The following is a 21,953-nucleotide window of genomic DNA, read 5'->3' as shown; positions in this document are numbered from 1 at the left end:
ATATATTATATAACTTATTTCCATATCTCCTTTTTCTTCAATATCTATATATATATTTATTAACCAATATTATTATATATCACTTTCTAGTTGGATAGAAACATATGTTACTTTATTACATTTTTCCTAATATGTCATTTTGATATTTCATCACAACTCTTATTAAAATATTTTCTTGATTCATTTTTTAATTAGCATATTTCTATATACATATATATATATATAATCATCTGTTTTTATATTTTATAATATATTATATAAAGATGACAAAAATTTTTATATCAAGAATTGATGTTTATATCATTTGGTTAAGAAAAAGGATATATAAGTTGTCTAGATACATATATATATATATATATAGATATACATAATATATAATATATAAATATATTTTCATAAGGTACTGATTATAATTATATTCTCCTCCTTTTTTTTTTCTCTTTCGTTCTCCTGTGATATCTCTTCACTATTACCATGGATTTGATTATAATTTTAAAATACAAATTAACTACTATTACATACTCCTCATCAGGTTATACCTTCATCATTCATTCCCTCTCTACATCAACAGCTTGTACCAGGGTTTGTCATAAGCAATCAACGAGCTAAAGTAATCATGTGTGCCATAAAATAGGCGTTGTATATATTATATATTATAAAGGCATATATTCATTATAAACTCACTTCATCTAACCAATTTATAGGATGTTGAGCATTAGATGAAAAAGAATATGAAAAGAAAATTTGCTTGAACATCTGTCTTCCAGCTTGATCACATCGTTAAGAGGTTCAAATACAAGGATATATTATGATTGTTCTTTAGATCTATATTCTTATTAACTACCAAATATAACCTTATTCATAATCTTTATATATCCTTTCTCCCTCCTTCTCTCTCTCTCCCTTCATCTACATATGGACTTCTTTTTTTTTTTTTAATACTAAACTTATATATTTATATAAAGATCTCATTAAGACATTTTTGTTGATTTTAAATATATTAATAAAAATTTTAGCGTAAATATATACTTAAATTTCAAATAATTCATCTAATAAATGTATACATTAAATAATATGCTTCCCTTTTTTTCCATAACTTTAATATATATATATATAAGATATAAAAATTTATATTTATATTTTAATAATATAATATATCACACATTTTCTTTCCCTCATTACGTTTATAATATTTATCATAATTAACATTTTTAAATATATGGTAATAAAAAAAAAAAAATTCTTTTTTATATTAATTATATATATTATATCGTATCTTAATAGGCAAACCTCTCTAGATGTCTATATGGTCTTTGAATATATTATTTTCTTAAAACTTATTAGTATTAATAATGATATTTATATTTAAAATTAATAATATTTTATATAAATAATTTTTACTGATTTTTAAATATATATTTATGATTGAAAAAATTAATTTAATTTTATTCTCTAATATATGATATTTTCTTATTTATTAAAATAATATAATTTTCATTACATCAAAATACCATAAATATATCTATGTATATATATATATATATGTTTTGATAGTTAAAAGCTATAAAATCATTATTTCTCTACCCCTAGGGAAGTATAATATGGTGTTTTGTTGCTTATAATATCTTTTTCATAAATCTTTTAAAATTAATTAATCTTATAGAGATAATATATATATATATATGTATACTAAATAAAGAATATATTAATAGTATTACTTTGATGATAAATAAAGATACATCATTGATATAGGGATCATTTAAATAATATGATCATGCCACAATCTGTCATCTGTGGTATTGGATTATATGTTGATATATATAAATAAAGAAAGACATTAGAAAATTAAAGAATAAGGATTTAAATCATCTCAATTACTTGTAACATTTTATTTATTCTCCCTTTTCTCATTCTTTTAGCATTTATTTTTATCATTATTATATATATATATATAAATATCTCATCATTATATTATTATAATATTTTTTATTTAATTAAAAAAAAAAGTATAAAAAAAATCAATCTATATGTTTTTCATTATTATTCTTATTTTTAATATTATTTTTTATCAATTAATATTTATAATACTAATCAACATGAATAAAGATAGGATTTGAAATAAATAATAATTAAAAGAGCAAAAAAAAATTTTTAAATCTTTGTTCCTATCTATGGTACATAAGAACAATTCTTCTTTCTATTGTTGTTATACATACATAATATATATATAAAATGTGTGATCATGAGGATCAAAAAATACTGAATCATTAAGAGAAGGTCATTATTCCTCTTTTTTTTTCACACTGATTTCATTTATACTTGATTACATGCATTTAACAAAACATCTGTCTTTACTTTAGTCTAAAATTACCTTATAACATTTCAATTTAACATTATTTTTACCATTTTAATATTATTAAAATACTTTATAAATTATTATTATTTTACTTTTAATTTTTTTTTAATATTATTTTATTTTATTAAATATTTTAAAACTTTTTTTTTTCCGATAACAAAATATTTAAATTTATCAAAAATTATATAAATTTTTTTTAGAGATATAAATCAAATATTATATAAAATATAATTTTTTTTTAACTTTTCTAACTACATTTTTATTTTACTTTACTGTATATTTGTAGTATTATATTGCTTTATACAGCAATATGAGCACAGAAAGTATGAAAATAGATTGTAATACAACAAAAAGTAGTAGTGAAAATGAACACACTAATGGAATTGATTATAAGGAAAAATATGAAAGAATTCTTAAAATTAATCAAGAATTAGAAAGTAAATTAAAAGCAATGAAAGAAGAATTTTATCGTAAAGAATCTATAAATGTTTCAAAGACATCTGAAAATGAAATAAGAATCAAAGAATTACTTGAAGAATTAGATAGAAATGCATTATTAGTTGAGAAACTTCAAATAGAAGTTAGTGAATTAAACATTCAATTACAAAAAGAAAAAGATAAAAATTTTCAATTATCTATTACAACAACAAAACAAAATAATGATGGATGTAAAAAGTGTTACCATGGTAATACTACTAATTCATTTTCATTAACTAAGCATAATAGAAAAGAAAATAATGCACCATTACCCAATTCTGATATCATTATTAATGAGTTAAAAAATTTTATTGAAAAAAATAATTCTAATAATAAAAATTGTAAAGATGATAATGATGATATGAAAGCACATAATGAATTATTTAATGCACTTACTGGAAATCATAGTAAAAATGATATCAATGATCTCAATACTTCATCAAATTCTAATATCAATTTTGATACTAAAGATCTTTTAAAATTATTCCAAGTTGCTGTTAATGGAGATAATTCTACTACTACTTTAAATACTACTTCTACTACAACACCAACAAATAATACAACAACAGCAACAACAACAACAACAACAACCTCCTCTACTACAACAACTAGCTCATTAAGAAAAATTGATGAAGGAAATATTAATCAAGGTTTACAAGATTCTATTGTTATTGCAAATTTAAAAAATAGACTTATTGATAATATTAGAAATCTTGGTACACAAGCATTAAATACTGAAGTAATAGCTAGAGAATGTAAAAGATTAATGACAGCTTACAACATTGGTCAAAGACTTTTTGCTAAAGTTATTATGAATCAATCACAAGGAACAGTTAGTGAATTATTATCTAAACCAAAACATTGGAATAATTTAACTGATAAAGGCCGAGATGCATTTAGAAGAATCTATGGTTGGATTAGTGATGAAGAAGCTATTGCAACATTATATTCATTATCACCAAGAAAAGTTTCTAGTGCTGTTACTGATACTATTGAACATCCAACACCAAAATCATTATGGGATCTTGAAAATACAGCACAATTTCCTAATAATTTTATGTTTACTGAGGAGAAAAGTGATAATATTGTTAATAAAAATGTTGATAATATTTCTAATAATACTCCTTCAACACATTCTCCACCTGAAAGTGATTGTGATTTGTCATCATTGGCAAATGTTAATTTATCAGAAATAAGTTTAACAAAAGTAATGGATTTATTAGGATCACCAATTGGAAAGAAAGAAGAAATACCAACAAAACAACCACATTATAAACATAAAGTAACAAACATAACAATTAATGAAATTCCACGATTAACATATGATGAAACTGGTTTTGAAGGTATGCTTCATACAGAATTAGTATGTAAAGAAATTCGTGATTTTATTAATAAACATAATTGTTCACAAAAAAGTTTTGCTGAAATGGTTCTTAACATGTCACCAGGTGCTGCTAGTGATGTTATTACAAAACCAAAACCATGGAAATGTTTAACACCAAAAGGTAGAGAACCATATATTAAAATGCAATTATTTTTGGAAATGATGCAAAAAATTGAACCTAAAGTTTGTAAAGAAAATAAAGAAAAAAATGAAAATATTACAAATAATAATGTAACAATAACAAACAAAAAAGAAGATTCTCCACTTTGTTCACAATCAGAAAATATTGGTAATGAAATTGTTGATACAAAATTATTAGTTGATAATATAAAAGTAATATTAAGAGCAGCTAAGGTATCAGATGCATCATTTGCAACAAAATATATGGGAATGGGACCAGCTATTTTTGAGGAATGTTTAAAAAATCCTCGTCCATGGAATACATTGTCAGCTCATCAAAAAATTCCTTATACAAAAATGAATAATTTGATGAAAGATAAAGAATTATTAGGTCGTTTCTTAAAAGAAGGTCTTCAAGCATTACCATCTATTAAATCTTCAACACCATTATTTGATAATGAAATAATTAATTCTAAAACAGCAGAGGCAAATCTTCTTAATACTATTAGTCAAACATTTGGTTCAACAACTGAAAATAAAGATACACCTTTATCTGGTAAAAGGAAAGCTCAACCACCAGCTAAATTTGATGATAGTCCACCAAGTAAAAAAAGAACTCCAAGATTTCAAAGAACTATTATTACAACACAACAAAAAGAAATATTATTATATGTTTATGCACATGTTAGACATCCATCTGCCAGATTAATTGATATATTAGCTAAAGAGATTGATTTAAATGCTAGAACCATTACTAATTGGTTTCATAATTATAGGACACGTCAAAAGGTAAATATAAAAGGGATATTTTATATATTATTATTTTATTATAACTATATAATTAATTAAAAATTATTTAATTAATTTTGTCTACCTACTATTATTAATAAAATTGTTTATTTATAGGCAAAAGAAACCCAATTAGCTGCTGAAGGAATAGATCATGCAGAGCAAATAAAAAGTGAAATTTTATCTGAAACAAAAGATAAAACTTATTATTTAAAATTAACAGAAATAATAGAAGAAGATTTAGAAATATGTGCTAATGGTGGTACATCAACATCTACTAATAATAGTAACTTTGGTACTCCAAATAATAATGATACTAATGGTAATTCAAATATTTCATCAACAAATATTATGGATAATGTTAGTGGAAGTTTACCATTAAATTTAAATTTTTCTTCTCTTAATGATAGTGGTGATAGTATTAAAGATGATAAAAGTGATTCGGGTTCTAATAATAGCAGTAAAACATTAAAAGTAAATACTTTACATTCAATAATTGCTAATCTTCATACTGCTAAAGGTAGTATTACAGCTGAATGACAATATTTTTTATCGTATAATTTTTTTTTTATCATTATCTCTCAAATGTGGATTATCAAAAAAGTTGAATTTTCACTTATTATTTTGCCAAATTTTTATATGATCAAAAGTTAAGAAAAAAAACATTTTACAATAGTTTAACTAAAAATGAAAAATTTTATTCAAAAAATTATTTTTAGTAATTTCTTTCAATCTGTTCATCAAAATTTTACAGTATAAAACTTTTTAAAATAATCATATGATTCAAGATATCAAAATAATTTTTTATTTAAAAGAAATAACAAAGTATCATAAATTTGATTTCTCTTATTAGTTTTTCAAAAAAAAAAAAATTAAAAACCTGATGTATTATTAGAATGGTCCAGTATTTTTTTTCAATAAATTTTATCAAATTATTTCCAATTAAACTATATATACTTTTATAAGTATGGAAAAAAAAAGAAAAATGAAATATCTCTTGTTTATTATTAAAAAATCAAAAATATAAATAACATCAAAAGCATTTAGAATCAAATTCTTTTTTATCAAATCAAATGGCATACGATGACAATTTTCTTGATCTCGATATTTTTAACGTTATTAATATTTTATTAATTATATTATTATTTTTGTGTATATTTACTTTTTTTTTTGATAAATTTATCTCCGGTTTAATGGAAACATTTTTTTTTATTTAATAAATGGATAACTTCAAAATACTTCTTTTTTTTTAAATTTATTAAATTAACAATTTTTCATCAATTATTGCACCTTTCTCTTTTAGAAATTCAACAATTTTTATATGCTTATTAGATATAGCATAAGATATTGGTGTTGCTTTTGTAATATTAGAATATGCATTAACATTAGCTCCAGCATTTTCTAAAATATAAACTATTTCTTCTTTACCACGAGAACAAGCCACATGTAATGGTGTTTCTTCATCTCTATCAATTGCATTAACATCAACTCCATGGTCTATTAATTTTTGAATACATGCAACAAAACCACTATATGCTGCAGCATGAAGTGGTGTTCTACCATGTATATCTTGAACATTTGCATCAAAACCAAGATCTGATATCATAACATTTAATGTATGTGCTTGTCCACCTAATGCTGCATAATAAAGGGCTGTTCTTTGTGCTATATCAACTTTTCTAATTATATCATCAGTAGTTGAAAAAATATCTACTAAATATGTAAATCCTTTTCCAGCTGCTATATGTAATGGTGTTGCTCCAACTTCATCTTCAGCTGTTAACATCCAACCTTGTTGAATTAACATTTTACACATTGATGAGTTACCAGTTAATGCAGCAAGATGAAGTGCTGTTGACTTTTGATTATCTTTACTATTACGTGATATATTAAAATTTCTTAACATATTTATTACAATATTTTCATTTCCAGAAATAACACTCCACATAAATGGTGTTCTTCCTTCTTTATCAATTACATCTGAATGATTATTTTTTATCAGAAGAGATTGTAATATTGGCCAACTAATTTCAGCAGCATAATGTGCTGGTGTAGCACCATAAGCATCAACAGCATTATATCTTGCACCAGCTTCTAGTAATAATTCAACAATTTCAACTCTACCATTTTGTGCTGCATAATGTAATGGTGTTCTAGCATCATCATCATAAATTTCAGTTGAAATTTTACATTCTTGTAATAATATTTTAACACCATTAATATTATTAGTAAGAACACCTATATGTAATGGTGACATTCCATATCCATTTCTTGAAGTAACAGAGACAGATTTTTTATTTGATAAACATCGTATAACTTCTGAAGCATAATTATTACCACATGCTAACATTAAAGGAGTATTACCATAAACATCACGAAGACTAACAGGTAAATTTAAAGATTCATCCATAAATTCTTCAACACATTCAATACTACCAAATGATGCAGCATAATGTAATGGTATTCTATTTTGTGAATCTAATATTTTTGACAATAAATTTTCATTTTTTGTTAATACACTAAGTAATAGGCGTAATATTTTTGATGATGATTTAGTAGCAGCTATATGAATTGATGTTACTCCTTGAATATCTTTTAATAATATAAAATTTTCATTTATAGGTAATTGTAATAACCATTTTATTATTTTTATACTATTACATTTAACAGCCCAATGTAATAAAGTTCTTTCTGAAATATCCTTTTCTTCAAGTTTTAATCCTTTTTTAAGAAGAATGTTAGCAATTTTAGGTTTATCTGACATACATGCAAACATTAATAATGATCTCCCTTGTGAATCTTTCATTTTTAAAACATTATTTGTTAATAAATTTTTTAATGTTTTTTCAGATTCATTTTGTTCTTCAAATCCAATAGAAGCACATATTTTTTCAAATAATTCTTTTTCAAATATTTTTATATTTTCATTGTTTTGTAATGACATATTATAAATCTTTTGTAAATTAGTTGTTTTTTTTTATAATAATATTTATAATAGAAATTTATTTTAATAAATATTAAATGTAAATCAAAAAATATATTTAAAATATGTATATAAAGAAGAATCAAGTTTAATATTTTAGTAGAAATAATTGTATGTTAATTATATATATATATATAATTTATTTTAAATTGATTAAAAGATATAAATTTGCGATCACCAATTAAGACTATACCAAACCTTCATATTGATATTATCATTATATATAGTTGTATATAAAAATAAATATTGATTATTTTTCCATAAGTGTTATCTACATGATAAAATATAAAATATTAACATAGTAAATTTGTTTTCTTTTTTTTTTTTTAAAATGAAAATTAAAAAAAAAAATAACTAATGTTAAAAATAATAATTTATATATTTAGGAAAAAATTTTTTTGTTATATATAATAAAAAATAAACAGATTATATCTAATATAACAGAATTTAATCATTGTTAGTGTCATTCAATGTTTCATCATTAAAAATAATTCTATTTACAGATTGTGATGATAACTGACTTCTAAATGATGTTCTAACAATCTGTGAATTAATTGGTGATCTATTAATAACTTGTGATAAATTTCCTTTGGAACTACTTTGGCAAGAAATACGACTATCGGTAATAGAAAAATTTTCAAAAAATGCCATTAAAGATGAAGGTTGTGTCTTAAATATAGATCTTTGTTTTTTAATAATGAATTGACGGATAGCTCTTGTTATTATATATGCAGCAATATTTTTAATTTCTTCTCCTGTTACTGCATTACGATCTTTTAAAAATTGAATAATTTCTGTTTGATTATTAGCTATTGCATAACTCAGTGGTGTTGTTTCATTTATTCTTGAATATGGATTTATTATAGCACCAGATAATACTAAAAGATGAACAACGTCTTCTTTACCACGAGAACAAGCCACATGTAATGGTGTTTCTTCATCTCTATCAATTGCATTAATATCAACTCCATGTTCAATTAATTTTTGAACACATGCAACAAATCCACAATATGCTGCAGCATGAAGAACTGTTCTATCTAATATATCTTCAGTTCCTATATCAAAACCAAGATCTGATATCATAACATTTAATGTATGTGCTTGTCCACCTAATGCTGCATAAAAAAGAGCTGTTCTAAGATTTGTATCTACTTTATTAATAATATCATCAGAAGTACAAAATATTTGTACTAAATTTGTATATCCTTTTCCAGCTGCTATATGTAATGGTGTTGCACCAGCTTTATCCTCTGCCGTAACAACCCATCCTTGTTGCATTAACATTTTACAAATAGATACATTACCAGTAAATGCAGCAATATGAAGTGCCGTATATTTGTGAAAATCACTTCCATGACGTGGTATATCACAATATTTTAACATTTTAGAAATAACATTTGTATTTTCTGAAGCAACAGCCCACATAAATGGTGTTCTTCCTTCTTTATCAATCATACCACAATAATTGAAACCACTTTTATCAAGTAATAATTTTACTATATCCCAATTTATTTCAGCAGCATAATGAGTTGGTGTAGCACGATACTCATCAACAGCATTATATCTTGCACCAGCTTCTAGTAATAATTCAACAATTTCAACTCTACCATTTTGTGCTGCATAATGTAATGGTGTTCTAGCATCTTCATCATAAATTTCAGTTGAAATTTTACATTCCTGTAATAATATTTTAACACAATCAATATTATTAGCAAGAACTGCTATATGTAATGGTGACATTCCAGCACAATTTCTTGATGTTATAGAAATTGATTTTTTAGTAGACAAATACCTTACAACTTCAGAAGCACAATTATTACCACAAGCTAACATTAAAGAAGTATTTCCATACATATCACGAAGACTAACAGGTAAATTTAAAGATTCATCCATAAATTCTTCTACACACTCTAAACTTCCAGAAGCTGCTGCATAATGTAATGGTATTCTATTGTAATTGTCATATATTTTTTCTAATAATTCTTCATTTTTATTTGGTAAAGCATTTAATAGAAGACGTAATACTTTTGCAGATTTTTTTGTTGCAGCAACATGAAGTGTTGTTATTTTGTTATTATCTTTTGATAAAATTAAATCTTCCGTCATTGACAATTGATTTAGCATCCATTTTAATGTTTTTATAGATTCACATTTGACAGACCAATACAAAGAATTTCTTCCAAGGTAATCTTTATCATCAATTGATAAACCTTTTTTAAGTAAAAGTCCAGCAATTTTAGGTTTATCTGCCATACATGATAGTATTAAAAGTGATCTACCTTGAGAATCTTTTGTGTTAATAATATTTTCAAATAATGGAATTTTTAAAATTTTTTCAAATTCATAATGATCATCTAACGATATAGTAGCACAGGCTTTTTCAAAAAAATCACTTTCATTTAAAAAAGTACTGTCTATATTTGATGACGTCATATTATTAACTTTTTCAATTAATGATAACTTGTAGTCATACAATAAATTAGAAATATCTTCTTCAATACCAAAAGAAAGATCGATAATAGATTCTAATTTAAATGGATCTTTAAAGACAACCTGTAAAAATAAAAAAAAATACTACAAAAAAAAATATATATATATAACATACAGATTTTTGATAATTTCTATAAATAAAAAAATATAAGAACGATGACTTATACAAACTACTACAATATGAAAGTAGCAATTCTTTGTTATTTCCATCCACATCTAAAGTATCACCATGGTTAACAATATTTATAGTATCATACTCATCATCACGATCATTACTTTTTAAAGAGGTTTGAAGATAGGCAAAATCAAATAATTGTAAAGATCTCTTATTATCAAAATTTTCTGATGTGTTAGTAGTGAAGCTATTATGCATTGCTCTCCTTATGTTTAAGCTACAAAAAAAAATAATTAATTTTGTAAACAATCATAAAAAACAAGACAAATAAAGTTACGCATTATATTAAATAAGATTGATATGACTACAATATAAGTTAATATTTTTAATAAACAACAACATTTAACCGTCTTTGAAAATTAATTTAAAAAAGAAGACGAAATTTTGTCGTCTTTTGCAACAATATATTAAATATTTTTCACTTTGTTATATCACTAGTTAATTTTAATTGATCAGAAAAAAAAAGTGGTAGTTATTTCATCTAATTTATTTTTATATATAAAGTAATTTGTCATCAATTTTTTCATCAATTTTATCATCAAAATTTTTAACTAATCAGTATTTTTTTCTAAAATAAATATCAGTTATATATTTAAATTAACATATTAAAAGTATAATTTTAAGTACTTAAAAAATACTTTAAAAGCAAAACATCACTTTAAGAATGTATGAAATTGAGTTTTATGTAAAAACAAAATTCAAAAATTAAAATTTGTAAATATAATTTTTTTTTAAGTATTTAAATTAATTAAGAAAATTTATTTTTTTTAGAAAAAAAACTTTTAGTTTTATATTTAATAAGTAGTAAATATTAAAACTTATAAACTAATATAAGCAATAAAGTTTTTAAAGTTATTTATTGGTTTTAGCATATTACAATCAAAATATTTTTTCTTTTTATGTTAGTTTTTTTTTTTAAATAGTTTTATTTTTATTAATTAAATAAAATTATTTTTATATTTTTTGCTGACATTATTTTTCCAGTTTATATTGGTAATATATAAATATAAATAATAGATATAATTTATTTATAGTAAAAAAAATAAATTATATTAATTGAACATTTTTATTTGTAAAATTATATTATTTATATGTAATGTTAGTTAATTTAATTAATATTTTGTTATTATATCATTTCATATTAAAATGAAGTAAATTTATTTGGTACTGGATTAATAAAAACAACATTTTCTATATCACTCTCAATTTCTTTTGTTTTTGGAGCATCAATAATTTTAACATTTTTTTTTCTTCTATTTTTTTTAGATGAACGTGTTGAAATTACAGAATATTTTTCAATTTTTTTTCTATTACTAGTAGGTATAATACTTCCTTTCATTTTTGTTGATGATATAAAATTTTGTATATAGGATGTATCTTTTAAAATGGTACATGGTTTTTTTTTTTTATTATCATTTATCATTAATTTTTGTTCTTCATTTTTTACAATCTTCATTACGTCACTTTTTATTTTTATATCAGGACATTCAAATAGTGTTTTAACAACTTTTAATTGTGTTGGTTTGGCACATGATCTTTTTACAATACAAGAAAATGTTGGAAATGTATAAATATCATCAGTTAATATTTTAAAAAATTCTTCCGATGTTTTAATAGAAATATTATTTATATCACAAATATAATCTCCCTGTGAAAATAAATGATATCCAACTGTATTTTTAATAACATTTTGTACAATGATTCCATCTTCAGGTGTATTATAAAATTCTATTCCAATCAATTGATTTTTTATTCTTGGTACAGTAACAACAAAATAATAATATCCATATTCCATATCTAAATTAGTATTAAGTTGTCTTTTAAATGGTACAGCTAATGAACGTCCTCTTCTTCTTATTACTAAATCAAGTCGTTGACATGGTTCTACAGGTAAAATACATTCTTCTTCATCTACTTCAAAATTTTCACCATTTATACGAACAATTTCATCTTGATATAATAATAAATTCATTAAAGGGCTTCTTTTAAAAATAAATGTTACAAATTTTCTTTTATCTATAATTAAATCACCTGGATTACATGGAATATTACATTTAATATCAAAAAAATTAATTTTTTCATTTTCTTTTTTTACTTGTTCTATTAAATCACTATATTCTTTAGTTGTATTATATTCTTCAAGAGGACAAATTTCTTTAACAATACCTGGCTCATTAATAACATTAATTGATGTAACACTACTAGCTTTTTTTGTTATTTTTTTATAAATTTTATTTCTTTTTTTTTTTTTATTAATTATTTTTCTGTTACTTCTTTCTAACATTTCAGTTGGTTCAAGTTCTGTATATGTTTGCATTTTACACAAATCTTGTGATGATTTTTTTTTTTTAATTTTAAAAAAATTAACAACTTTTTTTATTATACTTTCTTTATTTGAAAATTCTTTATCTGTAATATTTGTATTTTCATTTATTTTTTTTTCTAAATTATTGCCATTATCTTCAATTTGTTGTGAATATTTTTTTTTTATTCCTTCTGATTTACTTTTTTGTAATTTCCAATCTGTAAAACCATACTCAGAATTTCTGGTTTTAATTGAAATATTCTTAATATTTTTTTTATCAGCTCTATAACTTTCTAAATTATATGGTGTATGATAACGTCCAAAAATAGGAAGACGTTGACTATTAATAATTTTATCTTTATTGTTGTTAGATTCTTCTTCCTTAATATTAGACATTGAAAAAAAAAAATTTTTTTATAATATTTATACCATCAATATATTTATAGTAGAAATTTTAAATAGAAATTTAAAATTAATATATTCAAAAAATTTCTTTATTTTTATATTAATTTATTTAAATCTATAAAATATATTTTATTTTAATTTCAATATTTAAATTTCTAAATAATTCTATTATTTTTTTTTCTAGATAAATAAGAAAAATTAATATTACAGTAATGATAATAGAAAATTTTAACAAAAAATTTAATTAATTGGACTTATTTATTTAATTTAATATATGTGTTTTTTTTTTGAAGAAAAATGATTTATACATTTAAAATTGAGGTTAAATTAATATTACACATTTTACAATAAATAAATATATTTTATATTATATATGTATATATATATATATTAAATATTGGCATATACATACTTTTATCATTATCATTTTGTTAAAGATATATATTTATATATTAGAAAGCATATAGTTACACTATATGTCTATATAAAAATTAGAGTTCAGAGGAAAAAGAAAGAAATATGGAAATACACAATAATATTTCTCATCATATTATTGATTAACTTTGAAGCTTATTTATCAATTTTCATAAACAATACTTATTTAAAAAAGGAATAAAGAAAAAAAATATTTATTCTTTTTATTTTTAGTTATTATTATTATTATTAATATATTAAAAAAATGACTTCATTTTATGAAACAGCAACTAGGTAATTAAATTTATATTTTTATTTTATAAATTTATATTATTTTTATATTTTTATGTTTTATTTTTTAGTGGTATGAATTTTGATAGATTTGTTGAAGATTTTTCAAATGATTCTGCTATTTCAAAATTTCAACAACATTATTGGACTGCTAAACAATTAATATATACAAGATTAGGTAAAAAGGAAGATGAACATATTACAGCAGCTGACATGGAATTTGATGTAAAATTAAATTTATTTAATTCAATAAGAGAAACAACAAAATGTCTTCATTATAGTATGGATACTCTTCATAGAAGTTATGTAAATTTAAATGATAATATAAGATATATTAATTATTTATTAAAAAATAATATTAAATATGAAAAAGAACGTCTTAGAATGGTATTTGAAAAATTTACACATTCTTTTGATATCATTAGTATATTAAATAGAAAATTAATATGTAAAACATGTAAAATATATACAGATGTTAAAACATTTAATGAACGAGCTGTAGGTGATTGTTTACAAACAATTGAAATGGCTGATAAATCTAGAATTGAGTATCGTGGAAGTTTATTATGGATGAAAAATATTAGTGAAGAATTGGATCCTGATGCTAATAATCAAATGAATAAATTTAGAACAGCTCAACAAGTTGTTAAAAGATGTAAAAGTAAATTAGATAAATTAAAAGAAGACACTGAACAAAAAGTTGAATTATTAGATGTTAGTAGAAATCATCTGTTAAGTTTATTGTTAGTTGAATATAGAGATGGGTTTCAAGAATTTTATTCTAATGGTATTAATGAATTAAATAATTTATTACAACAACTTGAGGGTATAGATAATTATGAAATTGATATTTTAAAAATTTTAAATGATCCTGTTGGAAAAGTTTTAGAAGAACAAGCAGAAGCTGAAAAAAATAATATAAATGAGGATAATGAAGAAAAAGATAAAACAATTAATAATAATGAAGAAATTAAAATAGATGATAAAAATGAATTAATAAATATGAATGATGAAGAAGAATGTGATGATTTAATTAGAATTGAAAGTCCATTAGGTATATTAAATGAAGAATCAGAAATAATAGTAGATGATGGATGGAAAAGTATACCTTTAAAAGTTGGTCCATTAGATAAATTAATTGATATTAGTGATAATAATATTGAAATACCAAAATTATCTCCACCTCCAAAATATGGTGAAGATTGTAATAAACATTTATCATGGATAAAAAAAGTTAAAACTAAAGCAGGTAATATTTTAGATTCTATTCCAACAACAACATCAAATTTGTTGAGTGATATTGATACAACACCAACATCTAAATATTGTCCTTCATTAGTTATGGATAAGCATGAAACATTATCTAACATAAAATGTGATAAAAAAGATAGTAATGTCAATTCAAAATGGGATGATATATTAAAACAATTGGATATTTTTTCAGATTCAGTAAAACCTTCATCATCTACAAAAAGAGAAATATCTGAAATGGAGGATGATTTAATTAATTTGTTATAATTTTTTAATAAATCTTTTACTATAATAAATTTTACCAACTATCAATTTTTTTTTCTTATCATTTTTAGTTAATACTTTTTTTTATATCTTTTTTTCTTTTTCTTACCTTTAAACATAATTAAAAAGCATGCATATATATAAATTTTTATTTTCTTAAAAATAAAAAATTAATTAAAAAAATTTTAATATTTAAAATATAAATAAATTTTTTTTTCTTTAATTATAATTATTCTTAGTTTTAATTGTTTTACGTTAAATTTAATTTAATGTGAAATATATTTTATTAAATTTTTAAATAAAATCATTGTTTAAGTATATAAATGTATTATAATATTTTAATATACAATCCATCTTCTATTTGATGATCAATTGATATTAAATTAAAAAATATGAATCTATTTTCATACTGAGAATGATTTTAGTTGTATACAATGTTATCAATTTTATTCATCATATAACTTAGCCTTGGGTAACACTTACCTTCATAAGAATAATGGTAATTTTTTATACTATTACCACCAATATTAAGTATAATTTATATTTTTAATGTAAATAATATTAAAAAATTTTAAAATATATTTAAAAAATTAATAACTTCCTTATTTTTATTAATCAAATATCTTTTTCCAACTATTAAACTATTACATTCAATATGAGTAGTTATTATTTCTTATCTTTTATTCTTTAATAAACCCAATTAATTATTTAGATATTTATGATAACAATTGTAAAAAAGGTAGTAAAAACATATTCATTCTACTTTATTATTACATCTACCTACATAGTAACTATATTTATTTTATATAACTTCTTATTATATCATAAAGTCCACATTGTTATAATATTAATATATTTTAAATAACATAGTTTATTTTTTGTTTAAAAATTTTTTCATATAAATAAATTAAATGTAAATTGTTTATTTGTATAATAAATTTTTATTTATTATCACAAAACATAAATATTTTATTTTTGTCTTAAAAATTGTGTTACCAATATGACAAATAATAATAAAAAAATGTTGATTTTTTTTAAAATAAATTTTATGTTAATAATATATTTTTTTTAATTATAAAAAAATGTTACTTACTTTAAATTATAACATTTAAAAATAATTTTTTTTTTAATTTTTGTATATAATAATTTCTTTAATGCAATTTTATAATATCATTTAAACTTTTTTCTTATTTTGTTACTAATAAAATACCCTCTCAATATCATAATAAAATTGAAAGTTACCACCTGTTAATAGAAAAGATAAAACAATAGGTAGTAAAAAAGAAAGAAAAGGTAACATCAAATGAAGAATGATTTATCTTTTTCTATGGCTATCTCACCATATCATTTTAAGCACCCTCACAATTGTCACTTTATAATGTTAGTATTCTTATTACATAGTCTAAATTTATTTATCATAAATATATGAAAAATGATATTAAAATTTTAAACTTAAAAATTATTTACTTTTTTTTTAGTATAAATGTTCATAATTATATATATATATATATTTTTTTTTTTATTATTATAATAATTTTAAAAGACATTTCCTAATTTATCTAAAAAAATTTTTTTTATTAACTTTATATAGATAAACGGTACTATTTTAATATATAATTTTACCAAAAACAATAAAAATCTTTATCAGTATCATTTTTCATTTGGATTATAACAAAGTATTAAAAATTATTTCATGATACAATACTTTTTTTTTAAAACAATTACAATGTTACATTTTTACTAGAAGATGTTTAAAGTAATAAAATAAAATTTCTTTTATGTACAAAAATATAAAATCTTTTTTGATTTTTGATAAAATTTTAAGCAATCAAATTTATTCTAAAAACAAGAATAAAGATTAAAAAATTTTAAAGTTAATGGTTAAAATAAATAGAAATAAAAAGTTTAGTGATGTTATAATTGATATGTAAAAGATAAATTTTAAGACAACTATATTTTTATTTAATTTTAAAAAATAAAATATTTTTTCTTTTTTTTTTGTTTTTAATTAGATGGATTAGTAAATCAAAGTACATCATTTATTTAAATGTAAAAATGATGATTAAAAAAATAAACTATAAAAATTGTTATATTATTTTCATTTTTATACTGTAGTATTAGTTATAGTTTTTACAAAAATATACATATAAATATAATTATTTTAGTTCTATTATTTTATTTTTGTAAATTAATGCATTAATATTTTTTTTAAAAATTTGTTCTAATTTTATTTAATGTTTCATTTATAAAGTTATGAATAGAATAGAGAAAAATACAAATCTTGATATCTTTTGCAATAATCATATTTTATGAATAATATTATTTCATTTTAATAATATTATTATTATATATACATTTAACATTGTAATTTAAAGTAAATTATATTGTTAAAAATACTTATCTCTCTTAATACGTCTGGTCTTTTTTACTATACTTTTAAACTTTAATTTATATAGTTTTTAAACTTAATTGAATAAAAAAAAATTTATTTATATATTACTATTTATAAGTATTATATATTAAGATCTTGAATAATTATAAATAAAAAAAAATAATATACGAATGTAATATATAAAATTATGAAATTTTATGACAGAAAGTATAAAATATTGTTAAAGAAATATTATATAAAATTGTGATATCAAAGTAACTTCAGTTTTACCTTTTATTTGGATTCTATAAAAGTACATTTTTTAAATTAAATACCAATTTTTATAAAATATGGAAATTATATAATAAAAATAATTTTCGTTATAATTTTATGTAGAAATATTTTTTCTATTATAATATGTAAAATATATTTTTTTAATGTTAGTTTTTTTTATCTTTAATTTATAAATATATATATATATTTATTGAAAAAATGTTTGTTTGTTTTTTTCTTTTAATTAATTTATTTATTATATCCTTATATATATAAATGTCTTTTTTTTTTAAATAATATTTTATAAATTTTATTCCATTATATATCATGGGTCAGTAATATGAGTATAAAGGTAATGATAAGAAATTAAGTATGATATATTAAATAAATTTATTTACTCATGATAAGTGTAAATATACAAATTAGAGTAGTTTTACAAATTTTTACAACACTTTACTTTTACTCAAAAGACTTTCTTTTCTATAATATATAAAATAGATTTTTATTTGAAGTAATACCATAAAAAATTTTAACCATTTAATTTTTAGTTTATATATGTAATTGTAAATAAAATACTTTTTTATTAATTACAATATCATTAAATATTTTTTTCTATTAATAATTTAATATTTATATATTATTTTTATCAAATGATATAATATAAATAGTTTTTTTTTTGTTGTTAAAATTTATATGTTAAAAAGCTTCAAAAACAATACATAGAAAAGATGTAATAAAGTTAATACTTTGCAAATAATTTCACATAAATAAATATATTCTAAAGTTAATTAATTTATTAATTAACCTTCTAAAATTTATTCTAAAGATTTAAAACAGAAATTAAATTTTATTTGTTTTATAAAAAATATCATATTTTTATTTATTTAACAATTATAATAATTAAAAAAAATTATTTTTAAATTATTATTCTTTTCTTTTTATTTTATCACTACTACCAATCTATGAATAAGAACAAGTAAAAAAATTACATCATCAACCAAGATATCTATTTAAAAAAAAATTTAAAAGAAAAAAAAAACAAATAAATTGAGTTTTATTTATTAAAAATTAATGTAAAAAAATTTACTTATAAAAAAAGATCTTTAATATCAAATTATTATTAATATTTTAAATTTATTTTTATTGTTATTTTGTTCATATTTATAAAGAGCGTTTTAAGTTGATAGGAGATTAAGAAAAATTAAAATATAAATGTTATCAGTAGATCTTTTCTATTAAACTAATTGGTAAATAAATCTTTATTCATTTTATTTTGTTAGACTTATTTCTTAACTTCATATAAGAAGGTGGTAGTTAAAATGTCTTATCAATTATTATTATATAAAAAAAAAGTGTTTTAAGTAATGAGGAAATGTTCCGGTACTTTATTATTCTTTTTCTTTTAATTAAGTCTGTTGTTATTTTAATTTACATATTACATAATTTTTAATTCTTTGTTTATACTTACTACAATATTTAATATTATTTTATTTATTATTATAAGTTTTTTTAATTATATAAATTCTATAAGAATAAGAAAATATTTTTTTTTATAGAATCTCAACAAAAAAAAATTGTAATTTTTGAAAATATTTTTTATTCTTTTAGAAAAATTTTTTTTCTTATCATATTATGACTTCTACAACAACCTCTACTATTAGTTTAATAGATAGTGGTAATGTGATAGATAGTATTTTTCCATCAACTTCCTTAACATATAACTTTGTCCCACCAACTTTAGAAGATAATCATAAGGAGAGAATTGAAAAATGTAAAGAAATTCTTAATAGATATGGAAATACTTGGGAAAAAAATAATGAAAAAATTCATAATAAATTCGATGATAGAAGATATATTCATATGTAAGGAATTTCTATAAATACTCTCTAATAATTCATCAATTAAAAACTTTTCTTCTCTTTATTATTAAAATGACAACAAATTTCTTTAGAGATTCATCAGCACCACATCGTCAAGGAGCAATTTGGTGTAGAAGTGGCCAGTGGCTTGAAATTGTGGATAAAGAATTTAATGAAAGAGGAAAACGATTTACACATAATGAAAATATGTTAAATAGTGTTAGAGGTACACGTAATGAAACAAGTATTTTCAGTAAGTTTTTTAAACAATATTATTTTTTAAACTATAATTATTTATTTGTTTAATATAACTTTAAAATTAAAAAAAAATTCTTATATTTTTAAATAAAATATTTCTATTAATAAAAGAAATATTGTTTTTATTATAAAAAGTTACTTCAAAATAATTATAAAATATATTTAAATTACAAAAAAAAAATAATATATTTTATATTATTTTTTTAAAATTTCTTCAATTTTATCAGATAATCATCAATTATCGGTAATATATTGACCTTAACAACTTATTTTATTTTCAATCTTCTTAATCTGATAATAACTTTTCTTAATAAACATTAATCTTTTAGATATATCAATAACATATCCTAGCTAACATTTATATATATCATTAAATATTTTTCTTTTGTTACAAATATATATATATATATATATATTATCATTAAATTTTATATTTTTTTTAGCTATACTTGAATTTATTTCAATAGCATTTGGTTTAATATCAATACGAGGATTAGAAGCTAATAAATTTTTATGTATGAATAAAGAAGGAATTGTTTATGCTACCAAACCTAAAAATTTTAATTATGAATGTGTTTTTAGAGAAGAGATGATGGAAAATTATTATAATTTATATTCTAGTTGTTCATATGGAAGTGAAAAAAAATTTTGGTATCTTGCTATTAGAAAAAATGGTAAAGTGAAAAAAGGAAGAACAACAAGAAGAAATAGAAAAAGTTCTCATTTTATGGTAATACATTTTGATAGAGGTAGAAATAAACATTTTAGAGGTGGTAAAAATCCTTTATTAAGAAGTAGTAGAACATGGTTATTTCCTGTTACAAGAGGTGATAGAGAACCAATGACAGTTGCTTCTGGAATTAGAACACCATTCTATAGAAATAGTCCTAAAGGTCCAATGAAAGAATGGAAAAATAATCAAGAAGGATCAATGTTTATATTATCAGAATTAATTGCTAATAGTATATATGATAATGATAAAAATAAAACTAATAATATCAAAAAAAATATAGATAAAACAATTATAAATAATATTGAAAAAAAAAATTATTATGATAAAAAACGAAATCGTTTTATGGAAAGAAATAAACAATATACAGAAGTATTATTTAAAGATAGAAAAGGTATAATTGTAACAAATGATAAACGAAATGAATTGACGGAAGATGAAAGAACTGAAAGAGAATTAGACAAAGAATATTTTCGTAATTTAAGAATAAATGAACTTAAAAGTAAATATTCAATAACAAATATAAATAAAAATGAAATGAGAGATAAAATAGTTAATGTTAGAAGATTACAAATTAAAAAGATGCCTTTAAAAAATAATACTAATGTTAAAACATTTATAAATAATGGTTTTGGTGGTGAATGGTAAAAAAATTTCAAATATTATTATGATATTATTTAATAATTCTTTTTAATTAAATATTAACAAAAAATTTTAGATACCATAACATCTCTCTAGTAATGATCTCAAATACAAAA

At 20.4% G+C, this 21,953-nt stretch overlaps 6 protein-coding genes across 6 annotated transcripts; 3 read left to right on the top strand and 3 right to left on the bottom strand.

Annotated features, from left to right (window-relative positions):
• Nucleotides 1–2,666: 2,666 nt before the first annotated feature.
• On the top strand, nt 2,667–5,666 carry SRAE_1000355700 (Homeobox protein cut; the record flags this gene model as incomplete). Its single annotated transcript, XM_024650760.1, has 2 exons — nt 2,667–5,126; nt 5,244–5,666. The coding sequence occupies 2 exons, from the start codon at nt 2,667–2,669 to the stop codon at nt 5,664–5,666; spliced, it is 2,883 nt and encodes a 960-aa protein (XP_024504505.1).
• Nucleotides 5,667–6,384: 718 nt separating this feature from the next.
• SRAE_1000355600 (Inversin) lies at nt 6,385–8,070 on the bottom strand (the record flags this gene model as incomplete). The annotated part of the gene is made up of 1 exon (XM_024650759.1): nt 6,385–8,070. One exon carries the CDS (start codon nt 8,068–8,070, stop codon nt 6,385–6,387), a length of 1,686 nt encoding a protein of 561 aa, XP_024504504.1.
• Nucleotides 8,071–8,556: 486 nt separating this feature from the next.
• SRAE_1000355500 (Inversin) lies at nt 8,557–10,972 on the bottom strand (the record flags this gene model as incomplete). Its single annotated transcript, XM_024650758.1, has 2 exons — nt 8,557–10,662; nt 10,715–10,972. The coding sequence occupies 2 exons, from the start codon at nt 10,970–10,972 to the stop codon at nt 8,557–8,559; spliced, it is 2,364 nt and encodes a 787-aa protein (XP_024504503.1).
• A 943-nt stretch (nt 10,973–11,915) lies between these two features.
• On the bottom strand, nt 11,916–13,475 carry SRAE_1000355400 (Hypothetical protein; the record flags this gene model as incomplete). Its single annotated transcript, XM_024650757.1, has 1 exon — nt 11,916–13,475. The coding sequence occupies one exon, from the start codon at nt 13,473–13,475 to the stop codon at nt 11,916–11,918; it is 1,560 nt and encodes a 519-aa protein (XP_024504502.1).
• Nucleotides 13,476–14,163: 688 nt separating this feature from the next.
• On the top strand, nt 14,164–15,707 carry SRAE_1000355300 (Arfaptin homology (AH) domain and Arfaptin homology (AH) domain/BAR domain-containing protein; the record flags this gene model as incomplete). The annotated part of the gene is made up of 2 exons (XM_024650756.1): nt 14,164–14,192; nt 14,261–15,707. 2 exons carry the CDS (start codon nt 14,164–14,166, stop codon nt 15,705–15,707), a joined length of 1,476 nt encoding a protein of 491 aa, XP_024504501.1.
• A 4,273-nt stretch (nt 15,708–19,980) lies between these two features.
• On the top strand, nt 19,981–21,843 carry SRAE_1000355200 (Fibroblast growth factor; the record flags this gene model as incomplete). The annotated part of the gene is made up of 3 exons (XM_024650755.1): nt 19,981–20,210; nt 20,300–20,460; nt 20,909–21,843. 3 exons carry the CDS (start codon nt 19,981–19,983, stop codon nt 21,841–21,843), a joined length of 1,326 nt encoding a protein of 441 aa, XP_024504500.1.
• Between the last annotated feature and the right edge of the window lie 110 nt (nt 21,844–21,953).

This window comes from Strongyloides ratti, assembly GCF_001040885.1.
Source record: "Strongyloides ratti genome assembly S_ratti_ED321, chromosome : 1".
Lineage (NCBI taxonomy): Eukaryota > Metazoa > Nematoda > Chromadorea > Rhabditida > Strongyloididae > Strongyloides > Strongyloides ratti.
This window is presented reverse-complemented; position numbering and strand designations above follow the sequence as displayed.